The sequence below is a fragment of the Galeopterus variegatus genome, unplaced genomic scaffold (assembly GCF_000696425.1).
Source record: "Galeopterus variegatus unplaced genomic scaffold, G_variegatus-3.0.2 Scaffold3432, whole genome shotgun sequence".
Classification (NCBI taxonomy): domain Eukaryota; kingdom Metazoa; phylum Chordata; class Mammalia; order Dermoptera; family Cynocephalidae; genus Galeopterus; species Galeopterus variegatus.
In genome coordinates this window covers 216,521-233,926 of record NW_007729543.1, presented here as the reverse complement: position 1 = coordinate 233,926, position 17,406 = coordinate 216,521, and the positions used below count along the sequence as shown (strand labels likewise).

Here is a 17,406-nt window from a genome sequence, read left to right as displayed (position 1 = left end):
TTTCATGTTATGTCATTAATTCTCATTGCTAAAGTTTGTAAGTGTCTAAGAATATTAAGTAAAAAACATAAACATATTTTTCACACTATTGCTATTTAAAAACTAAGAAGAAAGGTCTTCAGCAATACTTCTACCTTGTATGAAATACTAATCAAACATTCCTTTGAGGATGTACCAGAACTCTAAGAATATTAAGTAAAAAACATAAACATATTTTTCACACTATTGCTATTTAAAAACTAAAAAGAAAGGTCTTCAGCAATACTTCTACTTTGTATGAAATACTAATCAAACATTCCTTTGAGGATGTACCAGAAGAAATTAAAATCTATGAATCAGCTTTTCTACCCAAACATGCATTGCAGTCAAGAAATATTAATGACTCATGAATTTATTTTTGTATTATGAGTCATCCTTTTATTTTCCTTATAACCATAGGGAAAATAAACAAGAAAAGTCTTCCTAGAGAACTTTAACAAGAGATTCATCTTTTTTTGATATGTTTTAAGCATGGCAGAGGGCTAGAAAACAGAGAAGTGAGGAGATATCAGACACAGTAGTTATTAAATCTTTTAATTAAGCCACAGTAATTCAAATATGTCAATACTTGTGAAAGAACAGACCAGATACTAAATGGAATAGAATAGATCATTCATAAACAAGCCTTAGTATACATGATAATTTAATATGTGATAAAAGAGGCACTTTTTATTAGCAAGGAAAGACTGAATTGGTCAAATAATGGTAATGGGTCTACTAGAAAGTTATATCGAAAAAAGTCACTCACCTACTCACCACACAATACATAACAAAACGATTTGAGATGGAATTAAATGTAAACATTTGGACTTTTGCTTCCACGCATGTAGGATTTCATCACCATAAAGACCTCTCTAATGCTACCCCTTTCTAGTCACACCCATCCCCCTCCTGCTACCATCCATAACCCCTGGTAATCACTAATTTGTTTTCCATCTCTATAATTTTGTCATTTAGAGAACGTTGTATAAAAGGAATCATCCGGTATGTGACCTTTTCAGATTGGCTTTTTATTTCACTCAGCATAATGTTTCTGAGATTCATCCAAGTTGTGTCTATCAACTGTTTGTTTCTTTTATTGCCCAGTAGTATTCACGGTATGGATACATAACGGTTTGTTAAACCATTTCCCTATTGGTAGATATTTTGGTTGTTTCCAATGTTTTCTTTTTCCTGTCTTCTTGTGGTTAATTCCAAAAAATGTGTGATTATCTATGGTGTTTTATTATCTTTGATTTATCTACGGTCTTTTTGAGTGTACCTCTTTGTATTGCATTTTTGGTGGTTTTAAAAATACTGTGGAGAACAGATACATATTTCGGAAAGGAAATATAATATTGATAAAGAACAAAAGAAAAGATAAAGATATAAATGTCATAAAATTTATTCAACATACAAATTTTATTTCCAATTTCCTTCCCTTCTTTCTACAACTACACTCTCTTATCCTGATAAGTCTGTTCTTCATTTCTGGAGAAGTTCATCTGATGAGGCCTGTAAGTTTCCATTTTCAAGCATTTCCTTGTTCAGACTCTAAATAGTAGGAAACAAGGTAGACATAGTGAAATTCTGTGACCTACTGAAGAAATAATTTTTCATATTTAAAATATAAATACTTGAACTTAATAACCTTTAATTATTTTATTATTTTTTAAATTTTAACTTCTCAAAATAACCTTTAATTATTTTTAATGACGGGGATGTTCTCAGTTTCTTTGTATTTTAAAATGGAGAACCCAAGGTCTCACAGCAAATGCTTTATTGCCAAAGATGAATCCTGTCAATCAGCCTAAAACATGTCTCTTTGGCTGTGCTATATAGATAATTACGGTGACAAGTTTCCTAACTTTAACTAGTGTACATTTAGAAAGATCCCGGAAAGGTCATGGATGATAAATATATATACCGGATACAGAATGTAAATTAAGTATTAGATAATTTCGTTTTTATATGTGGCAATTCTTGGATTTATCTTCAAATAAGACAACAGTAATTATACTTTACTTGCATTTTTTTCTACTGAGAAATTCTATAATAAATTTGCTATAGTTCAATTCATAAATGACACATCCAGGGTTTTCACAATATGGAAAGGATACACCCATCTTAAGAAGCAGTCTTATGCAAAGAACTGAGATGCTTATTTATTTTCTTTAACTTGGCATTAGATTTTACTGTTTATACTTTACCAGCACTGCAAGGGGCACTGTATTCTTCAATGGTGAATTCATCTGAAACACAAAAATAATTAGACAAAGAGAGCTCAGATATTCAGTAATAGGCACCTGAGCAGTTAATTGTAAATAAACTATGTAAGCTAAGAAAGTATAAAGTGTAGTTATAGAGCCAGTAAAAATGACTTACTTCTGTACAAAATTGTCTGGGATTGGGGGAGGAGACTAAGAGAAAATTGGACTTGGGAACAGAACCGAGGGGCAGGTTAGACAGATGGAATGGCTCGTGTCACAATAGGACTCCGTGTAGTCTCTTTTCACAGCTGCATTTTTTTCCACTGGAGTATTACCTTCTCTCTGAACCTTTCCTTAATCTAAGAAGGAGATAAGTTGTAACACTACCAGCATGCTGCGACCCTGGTAAATTTCTAGCTAAAAGTTAAATGAAAGAATTTCCTGATATATTACAGTTTCCCAAATTTTGTGATACTATCCAAAACACTAGTGAAAAACAGATCGAGTTTTAAGTCTCACAACACACATCAGTACTGAGATATGGCTTTTTAGTTACTGCTACTCTTCTTGTCTCTCGAATAATTCAGCCTAGAACAAATGACTTTATAGGGAAAACTTTATAGGGAAATTTAGATAGAACTAATCACCTTATTGCTTTATGATCAATTTATAAGAATTGCTCTGAGACTTGTTTAGGGGCCACATGAGAGGTTAATGTATGAAGAAATGATTATCCAGTGAGTATATATACTCACTTTTTCTTCCAATGAAAGATGGTAAAGTTTGGTTTTAGTTAAGGCAACCCTGAACTAGGTTAGTCATTTTTTCCTTGCAAAGCTCAGCATGTCTGAATCTCACTCACCCGTCTCATAATAGTCATAGGCTTTTACTGTAGCTGGTTTTAAATTCTTCACTTGGATATCTTGTTCCACCAAGAAGGAGAAACTCAGGGTTCGACTGGTTAACTGGAGAGACAGGAAAACTGAATTGGAATCAAAGATTAACTTGGTTACTAGTTACCATCCTCTCTTCTTAAGATGTTATTATACCTTGTAGTTCTGCTATTCATCTGTACAAAACCTATGGAAAGAATGGGGCATTTTGTCATCTGCACAACATATTGGTCTATTCTATGAACAAACATGGAAAATTGAGCCTTGTTGACCAGTCCAGGCTTCATTTCCCTTTCTAGCTATTTTGCCCGCCCTCACCTGTGCGTGTGAAAAGTGCTATTTAGAATCTGCACTGGTCTGTTAGAACCTGTAGCAGTTCTTCCAGATCCAGCAGAGTCACAGAGTCTTACCTCTTCAAAGTAAATTAGGACATGGTTGATGCTCATTTCAGTTCTCTGAATCTGAGGTTGTTGTTGAAGCTGTTGACAAGGAAAATAAGCCAGAAAATATGGAATTTTATTCTGGGAGCAGTTTTCAAGTACTAGAAATCTAAATGGCTTCTCAGAAGCATCCAAACTGCTGCTTTTTATTTCTTCAGGAATAATAGTAGTATTATTAAACCCTTACTGTCTCTCTATATATGCTATCAGTGTATATACAGATACATATATATGGGAGATATATATACATATAAACCCTATTTTTCTTTCTATGTATTGTTAGAAGGTAACTCAATACCACTCCACATATCTAGGTGTCTTAGGGCCTGCTGGAGCATTATTCATTGTGTTTATGGCCCATGACTTACATATGACACCATATAACAGTGGTATCTACTTTATAACCATGATATCCACTAGAGAAGCAAGTTTTTTTTTTTTTTTTCCCTAACAGTGGTATCTACTTTATAACCATGATATCCACTAGAGAAGCAAGTTTTTTTTTTTTTTCCCCCTTTTTGTCTTTTTTTACTGACCGGTTATGGGATCACAACCCTCGGTGTTGCGCCCGTACCGGGGACCGGCATCGGGATTGCAACCCTCGGTGTCGCACCCACACCGCGCTCAGCCAGTGAGCGGGAACTGGTCTCCACATGGGATCCGAACCCTCGGTGGGAGCACCGCCGCGCTCCTAAGCGGCGCACTCTCCAGTGCGCCACCGGGCCGGCCGAGAAGCAAGTTTGAGGAAGCAAACATCTTGAAAACTACATCAATAGAATCAGACTGAAAACTATAAATGTCAATATTTATCATGACTTTGACATCTGTAAGGGACTTAGGGTTTACCTTTTTCACTGATGGTTTCATAGGAATGAAGCCTGACACCATCTTTACATCAACAATGACCATGTTGGAGCTGGGTCGTTCCCCAGTATAACTATGAAGTCAAGGCATACAGATAAGGCATTCAGACAAAATTCTTTAGGATTCATTCAAGACAATAATCTTCCTTCTTTATTTCTACCACTCAGTTTCTCTATCTACTGTATTTGCTTCTGTTATGGTGGTTTGGGGAAACCTGCCATTTTACAGTCTTCAGATTTGGCAACATTATATTCTCAAAGTTAAGGCTTTTCAGTAAGAATAAAGAAAATTTTCTTGTTAATAAATACTGCAATAATTTCATATTTATTATGTGTGACTTTGGACAGTGGAGTTCTCCCCAGCAAGAAAATCAATTTCGCCATATTCTACAAAAGGTCTGGTAATGATTTAGGATTTACCTAATGCTGATGTGAATCTGGAATTTCCTGTGAGCATCTACTCCATCACAGTTCTTGGGAAGAGTATCAACCTGCAGAGCGAAGGGTGCTTTCCTTTCTTTCTTGGGAAGGATGTTGTATTTCAGGGATGTCTAAAATAAATTGAAAAAAATCCTTTATCTTTGAACTCAAATAGTTTTGTAATCTTTTCCAGATGACTCATAGCTTCCCTAAACATACATTTCTTTTTTTTAGTTTGAAATTTAAATTTAACTCTGCGACTTTTTCTCCCCTTTGCAGCATCCCGTAAACTCTGGGAGTCTCACCTGGAGGTAGACACATCCTGACCCTGACACTGTTGTGTTGTACTCCCCTGGAACCTCTGGCAACCCGACCTCCTGCAGCAGTAGGCGGTTGGTGTCATCTAATTGGAATTCTTCAGAGAAGGTCTCTGAAGATTTGATGGTGACCAAAGTTGCATTCTCGTTTTTGGTAAAAGTCGCTGCTCCATATTTGGCAAGGGCTTGGAGGGCTACCACGGTATCCTGAAAAAAGGATGAGTACAGAAGTTATAGGAGAAGAAGGCAGCAAATTTACACCGGATGTAAACCATATCAACACTATTCTCTTTACACTGGATGTAAACCATATCAACACTATTCTCTTTACACTGGATGTAAACCATATCAACACTATTCTCTTTACACTGGATGTAAACCATATCAACACTATTCTCTTTACACTGGATGTAAACCATATCAACACTATTCTCTTTACACTGGATGTAAACCATATCAACACTATTCTCTTTACACTGGATGTAAACCATATCAACACTATTCTCTTTACACTGGATGTAAACCATATCAACACTATTCTCTTTACACTGGATGTAAACCATATCAACACTATTCTCTTTACACTGGATGTAAACCATATCAACACTATTCTCTTTACACTGGATGTAAACCATATCAACACTATTCTCTTTACACTGGATGTAAACCATATCAACACTATTCTCTTTCAACTGAATTACAATTCAGTTCATTTCTGGTTATAAATAATGAACTATTCTAGGTACTTTGGGGGAAATTTTAAAAAGTTTCCTCATTCAAGTAGTTTACAAGATACGGAGATAAGACTCAAATGTTTGACACAAGCACAGGCTATTTCAATAATTTATAAATTTATGTAGTAATATTTGTTGTAAAGAGTCAGAGAAGACAGAAGAAAATATGGACTAGAATAGTAAAAGAAGACTGAAGAAAGTGAGAAATAATATTATATCTGAATAGCGAGGAGGGTTTATGTGGACAGAAGGGAGGCATCAGGGGGTACCGGGGTAGAGAATGTTCTACATAAAGACACGGAAATGGCTGTGGGTCGATTCCAGAAAGAGCAAGAGGATCTGCCTAATTAAACTAGTGCATTCGTGTTTACTGGGGAGAGGAAATATTTTGGAGAAAATCTTAGATAATTTTAGGCTTTGGATGAAAAAGATTTATTTTCTCAGGGAAGTATTCCCATGAAAATATTGCTTTGGGAAGATTGACGTACTTGCGCTGTTGGGGGGACACTGAGGAGAGAAGACATGAGAGACTGTAAAGAGGGAAGAGTAGTAATCCGGGGGCAAAATAATAAGGCCGGGACTCGTTTAGTGATCAAGGAATGGAGAAGGTGTGAGTGAGAAATATTGACTATTCAAGTATTCAACTCCTGCAATATGATTGTGTCTAGGTGTGTGTAAATATATTTATTTTCCCTCTTAGAGTCTCTCCACAGACCTGAGTGGAGGAGAAGCCCCCATGGGGGTTTTGTTGCTTGGTGACCCATTTCACAATACGTGATGCTGCAGACAGGTCCTCTGAAGACGGAGAGGGTTGCACCGTAAGAAGGGCAAGAAGTGCGTAGGACGCCATCTCCACTTCAACAGAAGGAGCCCGTGGCTGATGAAAGACTGTCCCAGCTTCTTGAAGTTTCCTGGGATGTTCCCAGTGCATTGAATCCTCTTTGAAAAGGAAAAGGGGTAGAATCTTCAGCTTAGAGAATGGTTTCAAAATCTGATTCATGAATGAGGATTATCATTAGATCTCACCTAATGAGTTGACATAAATGAGTTGACAAAAAAAAAAAAAGAAAAGTGAAAGTGTTAGTTACCATCAAGCAAATCTTTGCCAAGAAAGTAAATTAAGGTTCCAACTAATAATCACAGTGAGTCTTTGTGTCTGTCACATACTTGTGTGACATTAGAAGTTGAGCTGTATGGTCTATAATGTGTGGATTGATGAAATGGTCCAGGTTATGTGAGCTCGGTAAAGGGACTGTCCCTTCTTGTGATCACTGGTAATTGTTAGAAGTGAATTTTGCAGTAGCTGTGCTTACCTTCCTTCACAGCATCTCTGACTAGTGATTCAAGTAGCTCACTTCGCTTGGCCTGATTTCCTGCTAGGGCGAAGGCATAGGCCAATAATGCCTTGGTATAGGTAAGACTTCCTTGGGCCTCCGAGATTGAGCTCCAGGCCATTTCCAGGCAGAACAGAGCATTGCGAACAACACTGTGCTATTAAGAAGATGAAAATCTATCCTCAAATTGCAGAACCAGGCTAACGAACAGTCCCCAGGCTGTCCCCAGATTAAAAACTTTAATGTGCCTGCACAACAGCACAGTTCTGACCAGCGAATAGTTTCCCTTGCAGCTTCCAAAAGAACCTAGTCCTTTACATTCCAGTGAAATATACCAAAATTAAATATCATAAAAACCACAATTAATTTTCCTCAGGGATTTATGATTCTATGATTTTTACTCCTTACATTTGGGAAGGAGGTACATGGAATGAGCTTGTACATACTGTGACAGGCAATGGCATCTCCAGCAGAGCAATGGTGACGTAGGCAGAGAGTGTCACCTCATCGTCCACTCCACCCTGTAAGGATCAGAGGCAGAGACAATCACACACTCCAGTATTCATCAGCCAGAGTGCGCCAGCTCTCCTCCCCTTTGGCATCTTCTCCAGATTGTGTGCGTGTGCGTGCATGTTTGTGTGCGCGCGCGTGCGTGTGTGCATGTGTGTGTGCGCGCGTGTGTGCGCACGTGTGTGCATGTGAGGATCAGAGGCAGAGACAATCACACACTCCAGTATTCATCAGCCAGAGTGCGCCAGCTCTCTTCCCCTTTGGCATCTTCTCCAGATTGTGTGCGTGTGCGCGCGCGTGCATGTTCGCGCGCGTGCGTGTGTGCATGTGTGTGTGCGCGCGTGTGTGCGCACGTGTGTGCATGTGTGTGTGTGTGCTGTATTGTTGATATTGTTGACTTTCCCATTTCCTCCTTTACCCTAAAATTCTTGAGTCTGTCTCAAATCACCTCCCCTCACTTTTAATAATAGATTGTTTAAACACTGTTTTCATTCAATAAAAAACTACTAATTGATTGCTAGATTTCAAGAGCTTTAACATCCACCATCCTTCTTTAACGCTATGTCATCAGGACTCAGAGACTCAATAGAAGCATCATTTCTCTTACATATCACCATCTTCAGGGAGCAGAATACATTGGAGAAGGCGTCACCTTAATAGCATTGTTTAGCAGTGATCCAGAGCGTTGGAAGCACCCATTTTCCTTTTGTTTCCGTGAGAGCCAGGTGAAGGCATTCATGATGTGTGAGCTCTCCACGAAGATGTATGACTGGGCTTGAGCAAAGGACTTGAGCACAAAGGCAGTGAGCCTGTCCAGTAAAAAAGAAACCGAAATGTGAGGACCACCTCACTCTAAGAGCTCACCTTGCGTGCTGGCTCCAGACATTAATCTTCTCAACTCAGTGCAGGAAATTGTTGGGGGGGATTGGTGGGGAAATGACACTTGAAAGCTGAATATTCTCTAGTTTGACAAACTTCTGAATTTTTAAAAAATCTTTCCACTTTATTGGCTTCCCCAGAGTTTATGCTTTTCGTGTGTGTGTGTGTGTGTGTGTGTGTGTGTGTGTAACATTGGTTGGAGCCTCCAAGCCTCCCGACCCTCAGAACTGAACTTCCTGAATGCGTTCTGATCTGACTACATCACAGTCTCTTTCTGTCCTCTCCCTCTCCTCCTCCTTTAATGCACATTGTAATACTTATTTCACCACTCTCTGCTGTGCTATCAGAGAGGGTGAGCTTTCGGATATGAAATGGAGAATTTTTAAAGACTAGCAATTTTCCATGGAAGAACCCTAGGTATTAGAGAGTAGCTATTTCTAGGACCCTGAAATATTATGCATCTGAAGAGAGCATCTGGACGCAGTTATCTTACCAAGTGTTTCCATGACTTTTACCATCGTGATCCCCAAAGGTGCTGTATGAACCATCGCTGTGCTTGTAATTCAATTGCCTTTGGTACCCTAAAGAGGAAGTTTTCATAGATTTATTAATAATTAGTGATTATAATGATTTATTAATAATTGGAAGATTATTAAGTTTTTCTCAACTCTGTTGAGGAATCACAGTGCAACTATTATTTTATTAAGCTGTTTCCAAGGCTTGATGATACCATTAAATTTTCTAGATGTATAGTGGGACATTTTATTGAAAATCACAGCAACAATGACTATCAAATCTTAACTAAAGCGATGCTAATTTGGGTTCACTAAAAGTTCAATGAAGGTTTCTCCTTTTGAAATAATCTCTCACCACTGATGAGGTGGCTGACGGCTTTGGACTTGATCTTTTCTGTCAGCTGCCGTGTCTCATTCAGATAGTTCAGAACATAGATGTTAGGGACAAAAAGAACCATATTCTGTTCTCCACAACCGTAGGGCATCCGGAGAAGATTCTGCAAGTTTTGCATTGCAGAGCCTAGTATATCACCTGGGGAGTGAAAGTTACAAAAAAATCAGAGGAACATAGTAATGGTTTGTGTTGGGCTAGGAAAATTACTAACCTACTGAGAGGCCAAATTACTGACAGAGGAAAGGATGAGAAAGCACAAAAGGCGAAGAAATGAGAAACAGAAAGGAAAATAGATGGAGAGAAAAATAAACAGTTCAAGGTGGAGAAAGCAGGGAAGAAACTGGATGGCATCTTTTCTTATGGGCCACATGTCTGACAAAACTGAACTGCCAGTCATTTGCAAATCTACTAGGAAACATTACCCCTTAGTATATAGCTTGCAGATGAGGGCCAGAGAGATGGCCTTTCTTACTTTCTGGGGTATATCAAGGCTTAATTTGTAACAGAACATCTACTCTTCCTCCTTCCCAACTGACACAGTGCAATCCCTGGCTTAATGCTCTTTCTCTCAGTACAATGCCTAGTGTTAGGAGCTTCATTAACCATGGACCGTGAGGCTCATGTGCTAGAATTATGGAAAGAGACAGCTGCTTCGCTTGGGCTGAGACACTCACCCAAAACTGAATATGTTGCCCTGGCAGATCCTTCAACCACATTTGAGGGAACTTTCAGTGACAGCTTTTCAGGCGCTCCAGTATCTAATGAAAGAAGAAATGCATATAAGGGAGGGGAAAATGGGAGAAATGTTCTATTTTGTTATGAATTTTTTTCCTCTAAATGTTCTATTTTTATTGTGAATATTTTTCCTCTCCAACCTTTTATTTCTCTTGGTTATTATATAATCTCTTTGATGCAATCAGAGTTTCTCCTAAAGCCATAATTACTCTCTCAGTGAAATTGATATTGATCATATACATTTAGCATGTATATATATTTGTGTTAAAAAAAGTCACATGTGAGGGCCGGCCCGGTGGCGCCCTGCTACAGTGCGCCGCTTGGGAAGTCTCTCAGTGAAATTGATATTGATCATATACATTTAGCATGTATATATATTTGTGTTAAAAAAGTCACATGTGAGGGCCGGCCCGGTGGCGCCCTGCTACAGTGCGCCGCTTGGGAAGCGCGGCGGCGCTCCTGCTGAAGGTTCGGATCCCACATGCAGACCGGCCGCTCACTGGCTGAGCGAGGTTTGGGGGCAACACTGAGGGTTGCGATCCCGTAGCCAGTCCCGGTCCGGTATGGGCGCGACACTGAGGGTTGCGATCCGTTGCCGGTCATGAAAAAAGACAAAAAGGGGAAAAAAAAAAAAGTCACATGTGAGCAGAGACTGTAAGTAAGTCAGGGAGTAAGATTTATAGATATCTTGGGGAAGATACTTCCAGAAAAAAGAAACAAAATAAAAATACTCCAGAGATTGGAGCATGCTGGGTGTATTTCAAGAGTAGAAAGGAGACCAGTGTGGCTGGAACAGGGTGAGTGGGGGAGAGATTCGTAGGATACGAAGTCAAGGGGGCAGGAAAGGTTCGTAGATGACATTAAAGACTTAGGCTTTAACTTTGAGGAATATGGGAACCCCTGAAGGGTTTGGGCAGAGGAGGGACATGATCCGACATATGCTTTAAAGAATCTCTCTTGCTGAAGGGGAACAAGTGGAGATGATCAGGAGACCAATCAGGAAGTTACTGAGATAGACCAGGAGAGAAAAGATCAGAGTAGAAGTGGATATGGTGAGAAGTGGGCAGGTTGTGGATACAATGGGAAGGTGGAGCTGATTAGATTTGTGAATGGGTTGGGTGTGGACTGTAAGAGAAAGAAGATCATAAAGGAGAACTCCAAATTTTTTTATCCCCCGCCAGTTGAAGAATGGATTTTCCATCATTTGAGATGGAGAATATTGTGGGAAGAGCAGGTTTGTTAGGACAAGCAGAGGTTCAGTTTTGAACATGCTAGTTTTGAGATGCTTACTAGACCTACAAGCCTTTAAGCGGAGATGGTGAGTGGGCTGTTGAATACATGAGTTTGCATTCAGGAAAGAGGTGTGAACCAAAGATATTAATTTTGTGGTCTCTGTTACTAGTTGTGGTTAAGGCTACGTGACTGGAAGAGGTTATCAAAGGATGCTTATAGAGAAGAGAGGAGATGTGTAGACCAAACATTATCCTCAAGATGATTCTAGATGGCACAGAGTTGAATTTTTTAATGGTAATTTTTATATGATTTTATTAGTGGCATTAGTAAAATATTGGTTTTCTGTACATGTTAGTGACCTGGGATTCCTTTTAAAATGAGTAAAAACATGAGTGCTTTTAATTTAATATTAATTGAATAATAAATATTACTAGTGCCACACAGATATTTCAATATTTTGAAACCATATTAGGAAGACCTTTGGGAAGCAGGTGTATCAGAAAGAATCCTGTCCTGGGGTCAACAGCTTTAGTTCTCATTATTAACCAAGAGCTTCTAGGAAAGTCTTTTAACTTCTTTATGCCTCCATTTTTTTTTACCCTTAAAATATGGTAGTATTAATAACCTCAATAGCATTTCCTCTTTATTCTTTTGAAGAAATTGAGCATCATTACAAGTGATTTTTCATCAGGAAAATATCATTCTTCATCAGATGTTTTTAGATTTGCACATGGAAGAGTGTAAAAGGATTTTTTGTCTTGTTTTGTTTTTTCAGAGGAAAGCATGCTACAAAGGACATTCCACAATTATATAATCTGGCAAGAGGCTTAATATAAGAATTCTTTTTTTATATACTTACCTGATGCACAGAGCAGTGTATTGAAAGTTTCCTCCTTTTCTATTCCTTCAGGCTTTATATTGAAGGGGAAAAAAAATAAAAAAGTAAAGTGATAATGAATGTATGGGAGTAAAATTAATCACTTTAAAGTAGAGGAGAAAATGTTAGTGAAAAACTGAATTGTAGATACATCTATATTCTTGGGACTGAAATGTCCCTGTCACATACATATTACATAAAGCTACATTTTATAATAAGGCTGCTGAGACTCAGAGATAGCACACTCACGTACCTCAACTATTAATGGCTTGACTACAGTGTCCTTCAGTTCGGGAATTTGGACTTTAGGTGCCTCATTGCTGCACAGCTTCTGAGATGGCAGGACTTCCACTGTAGCTGTGAAATTCACCTTTCCTGGGAAATAAGGTTCTTAATGAGTTAAACAGTGCTTCTGTATTGAATGATTTCCTCTTTTAAGTTTTCCCAGTATATCTAATGGTTTTCTTCTTCTTGATCAGTGTAAAGGAGAAGAAACATGTACATTCATGTGCTGCATAACAAGATTTCGGTCCATGATGAACTGTGTGGTAGTCCCATAAGACTGCGATGCCGTATTTTTATTGTACCTCTTCTACGTGTAGATATGTTTAGATACACAGAAACTTACAACGTGCTACAATTAATATCCTACAGTATTCAATATAGCAACATGCTGTACAGCTTTGTAGCCTAGGAGCAATAGGCTCTTCTGGCTATATCATCTACATTTGTGTGAGGACACTCTATGATGTTTGCACAATGACAAAATTGCCTAATGACACATTTCTCAGAAAGTACTGGTCATTAAGAGATGCATGACTGTATGGGGGTCAGAGTGGAAAGTAAATCATCACAACATATAAAGTGGAATTATTTAACAGCTTCACCACTCACCCAGTGACTTTGGAGTCACAACCCAGGACACGGTTTTCTGCCTATTTTCACAGACACAGTGAGATTCTTCATTCATCTCTGCTGGGACAGCCAGGAACGCAGAAGAGACCACCAGCTGCACACTGACCTGTCCCCCACACCCAGCCACAAGTGTGTAAAAGAACATAGGCAGAGGGTCAATAGCAGGAGAAAAAAGCTGAGAGGGACAACTGTACTCGTCCTGAAGCTTTGAGAAGTTCGAACAAGGTAAATCCCACCAAATACTTTGTAGTTTAGGTGTTTGCAATAAGGAAATTAAAAAGCTGGCTTAAATTAAAAAGAAATTAGGATAATTGCTTAGGATTTAAGCTTGTGCCAACACAAAGAAGAGATGTCTTCCTTAGGGCGAAAAAATGAAGTAATAGGGTGGAAATAATGTCTGAATTTAGCAATACACAGATATTGAGGCCTGACTGAATATAACCTTACTGCCTTAGACCTGTGAGGTAGGTTTGCTCCTAGTCCCTGTTCCATTTCAAAATTAGGATACATCATATTCAGTTCCGATTTCCTAGGAGATCACCTAGGAGACCTAGGTAATGCATGATGATTACATTTTTCCTTTCTAGTTTCACTCACTTCCAGAGTGCACTCACTTACCTGAATACAGTAGGACAAATAGTTAAACACAGTGGCTTTGAGTGTGAAGGTTTCTCCTCTCACCACAGAATATGGGAGAGTGAGTTCTAGGAAGAAGGGCTGGAAGGCTTGAAAAGAGATGATGGGGGAAAGGCCCAGCCCTGTGGTTCCAGACAGGCAGAGTGCACTGGCCTTCCACTCTGTGATGGTGTCAGGGACCTTCACTGCCAACTCACTTCCACCTGTTGAACTAGTAAAGGGGAAAAGAGGAGGAGAGTGATTGAATCTCTTTTGTAGCACAAACCATAGCTGATCCTAGAACATGATAACTCACTAAACCAGTATTAACGCCAAGCTTAATCTAAGGTTTGGTGCTAGTGAGGTCGCTGAAAGTCTCTTCCTTCCTTCCTTCCTTCCTTCCTTCCTTCCTTCTTTCCTTCCTTCCTTCCTTCATTTTAAGGGGTAGGGTAGCCTCCAGCTTTCTATTATTTTAGTTATCTCAGGACCAAATTGGAAAAAAAATTAGTATTGTTTAGCTATGATGAATTGTGGACCTAAGTATTTACCAGAAAAGAGTGAAACAGAACTGAGAGGATCAGGAACCAAAGACAGCACCAGAGTCATAGAGCAGGATTCAGATCCTCTCCTAAGCTAAACTGCAGGCGATGCACAACTTACTTAAGTACCACCAAGTCCCAGATCCAGGTCTCAGGAAAATACTTCCGGACTGTCTCTTTCACTTGCAGAGTCTGAACTTCTTCTCTTGGGTTGTAAGCCACTCCTGCAGCAGCAGTGACTCCATGGACCCCAGGGGATCCAAGTAAAACACCTTGTGAAGCTGTTATGGGAAGAAAACACACAGGCCCCAATGTGAACCTCTTTTTTTGTCATTCGTCTCTTATAGCTGCCTTATTTCTCAAGAGGAATAAGGCCATTTGCTTAGGGAATGTTCATTACTGGAATAATGTAACGTACCAGCTTGTTAATTTGTTCACTTATCTATTTGTCTGCTTCTGTTGCTTCTCCAAATAGAGTCTAGAGGTAAGTGCGTTTTTCTCTATAATAGAAGTTAATGTAGCTTTAAGATGGTTATTCAACTGGCTTTGGGAAGGATAAAGAGTAATTTAATATACCACCTAGTGCTTTTACACTGAAATGATGGTCACATGTCTTCCATTTGCAGTGAGAATCAAACAAGAGAAATGGATATTAGCCGGAAAGTAGGATTTCAGGAATCCTACTTTGTTTTTACAATGAATGAAATGTGGAGATATAAACAATAAACAATAGGATACAGTAAAGCAGGTGTGACAGTCAACTGGAAACTCAAGAAAGGAAAGAGAATCAACTTCAGTTTGGCCAGAAAAGACTTCACCGAGGGCTGTCCGGTTAGTTCATTTGGTTAGAGTGTGGTGTTAAACACCAAGGTCAAGGGTTCAGATCCCCATAGGGGCCAGCCACCAGAAAAAAAAAAAAAAAGAAGAAAGAAAGAAAAGACTTTATCAGAGTGAAACTTAAGACGATCATTGATGGATAAGAAGCAGAGGAGGATGGGGAAGGCATTCCAGACAAAAGGCTATAAAAATATATTCACAGAATGAGGAAGGTATGCTTCAAAATGATCATGAGGATCTATACCCCTCTAGAGTGCAGTGTCTATTTTGGGGGTGTGTTTAACATAGCTGAGTAAACAGTAGGTGTAATTATATAATAAAACACCATAAACATCATGACAAATTATATCTGTTCAGGCAGGAGTTAATTAGCTTGATTAAAAAAAAGAAAGTGCTATCCAGAGATCAGAGGATATACATACAATCTTCATATATTTTTACTATTACCTTTACATTTCTTGTTATAATATTATTATATCTTCTATATCTTCTGCTCTCTGGAGTATTGGTTTCTTAATATAATTATATGTAAATATTGCATTGTAAATATGTATATATATAACATTTATAAAATAATAGGGTTGATCATGCTCTTTTAAAATCTTTTTTTTTTTTTTTTGTCTTTTTTCGTGTCCGGCAACGGATCGCAACCCTCAGTGTCGCGCCCGTACCGGACCGGGACCGGCAACAGGACCGCAACCCTCGGTATTGCACCCTCACCTCGCTCAGCCAGTGAGCGGGAACCGGTCTGTATGTGGGATCCGAACCCCCAGAGGGAGCGCCGCCGCGCTTCCCAAGCGGCGCACTGCAGCAGTGCGCCACCGGGCCGGCCCCTAAAATCTTGACTATGATAATTCTATGAATTCTAGCAGCAGTGACTATGTCTGAGAAATAAGTGACATGAAAAAGCATATTGAAAGGCGATTAACCTCTCGCAGAATGCAGGCTAGACTGAAGTGGAAAAGGACAGGAGGCAAAGAAGGTAAATGTGGATGGTTTTTCAGTAAGCTCATTATGAAACGATGAGTAACAGAACTAGATGATATAACTGAAAATGAGGAAGAGAGAATGGATACTGACAAATACCAAAGGAAAAATTTGTGTAAAATATTGCAGATTATTTGAGATAAGACTATAATGATGGTACCCTGAATTTTCAGGCTTTCTGAATTATTCCATTGACATATTTTCTCTTAGGACTGGAAAAAATATATACAGTTCATATTGAGGAGTATGAAAATCAATAAACAGTGCTTTTCAGTTTCTTTTTAACAAAAAAAAATGCCATTATATAAAATCATAATTCGATTTTTAAATTTTATGCTCATGACCCCTCAGTGAATTTGGTGCTGTGATTCTGACTTTAGATACAACTATTTAAGCCTCTAAAAGGTTAACAGAGTCTCTGAATTTTCAGAGTCACATAGTCATAGCAGATAGGGGCGTGATGAGAAGTTGTTCCTTAGTTATTAAAACAGAGCTTCTTTTTTCACTGTACAGAGTTCAACTCTTTTTTTTTTTTTCCGACTAGAATGTTACCCCTTGTCTTCCCAGGTAAATAATCTACTGTATTAAAATACGTGTTTATTCTTTAAAACAAAAACAAAAAAAACACCTTATACTGCTACTGTCATTTCTTACTAGACAATAAGATTAGTAGACACTCGAGCATGGAAAAAAATTTTCTCTAGGCCTGATAGCAGCAGCAAAGAATGCTCAGAGTTAGAATCTTTTCAACTATTCCTCATTTTTAGGTATATTTAAAACACACAATGAGACCAAAAGCTGAATTATTCTATTTTGTCCAGTATATCAAAAATCACTTTGATTTCCACAAAAAGAAACAGTATGACAGAGGCAATTACTATCCACATGATCCTTTCCATTTCTCAGCCTCCCTTGCAGTGTGAGCAGAAATACGGGCAGAAGTGGTCTGAGCCACTCCCATTGCTGGCCATGAAAGTCATGTGCAAATCTACCCCTTCTCCCCCATGGCGTGATCCTGAAAGGCACGCTGAAGAGGGAAGGGTCAGCAGATGAAAGCAGACTGGTTATCCTTTTCTCACTGTTTGGCAGAGAGCTATTCTGAAGCACTGCTGTACTTACAAGTGGGTTTTATGTGAGCAAA

General features: G+C 38.7%; 1 protein-coding gene across 1 annotated transcript in view; it reads right to left on the bottom strand.

The window, feature by feature from the left end:
* Positions 1 to 1,421: 1,421 nt before the first annotated feature.
* Positions 1,422 to 17,406, bottom strand: part of LOC103600733 (alpha-2-macroglobulin-like) — a 67,745-nt gene continuing 51,760 nt past the window's right edge. The window contains exons 18-36 of the mRNA XM_008585063.1: positions 14,563 to 14,722; positions 13,906 to 14,134; positions 13,267 to 13,393; positions 12,626 to 12,747; positions 12,355 to 12,406; positions 10,202 to 10,285; positions 9,489 to 9,665; positions 9,112 to 9,199; positions 8,392 to 8,548; positions 7,676 to 7,750; positions 7,209 to 7,386; positions 6,611 to 6,834; positions 5,150 to 5,368; positions 4,845 to 4,975; positions 4,408 to 4,498; positions 3,532 to 3,600; positions 3,091 to 3,193; positions 2,229 to 2,270; positions 1,422 to 1,572 (exon numbers count right to left, since the gene is read on the bottom strand). Of these exons, the coding sequence (XP_008583285.1) occupies positions 1,550 to 1,572; positions 2,229 to 2,270; positions 3,091 to 3,193; positions 3,532 to 3,600; positions 4,408 to 4,498; positions 4,845 to 4,975; positions 5,150 to 5,368; positions 6,611 to 6,834; positions 7,209 to 7,386; positions 7,676 to 7,750; positions 8,392 to 8,548; positions 9,112 to 9,199; positions 9,489 to 9,665; positions 10,202 to 10,285; positions 12,355 to 12,406; positions 12,626 to 12,747; positions 13,267 to 13,393; positions 13,906 to 14,134; positions 14,563 to 14,722 (2,351 nt within the window). The 3' untranslated portion in view covers positions 1,422 to 1,549. The remainder of the gene's footprint in view (positions 1,573 to 2,228; positions 2,271 to 3,090; positions 3,194 to 3,531; positions 3,601 to 4,407; positions 4,499 to 4,844; positions 4,976 to 5,149; positions 5,369 to 6,610; positions 6,835 to 7,208; positions 7,387 to 7,675; positions 7,751 to 8,391; positions 8,549 to 9,111; positions 9,200 to 9,488; positions 9,666 to 10,201; positions 10,286 to 12,354; positions 12,407 to 12,625; positions 12,748 to 13,266; positions 13,394 to 13,905; positions 14,135 to 14,562; positions 14,723 to 17,406) is intronic.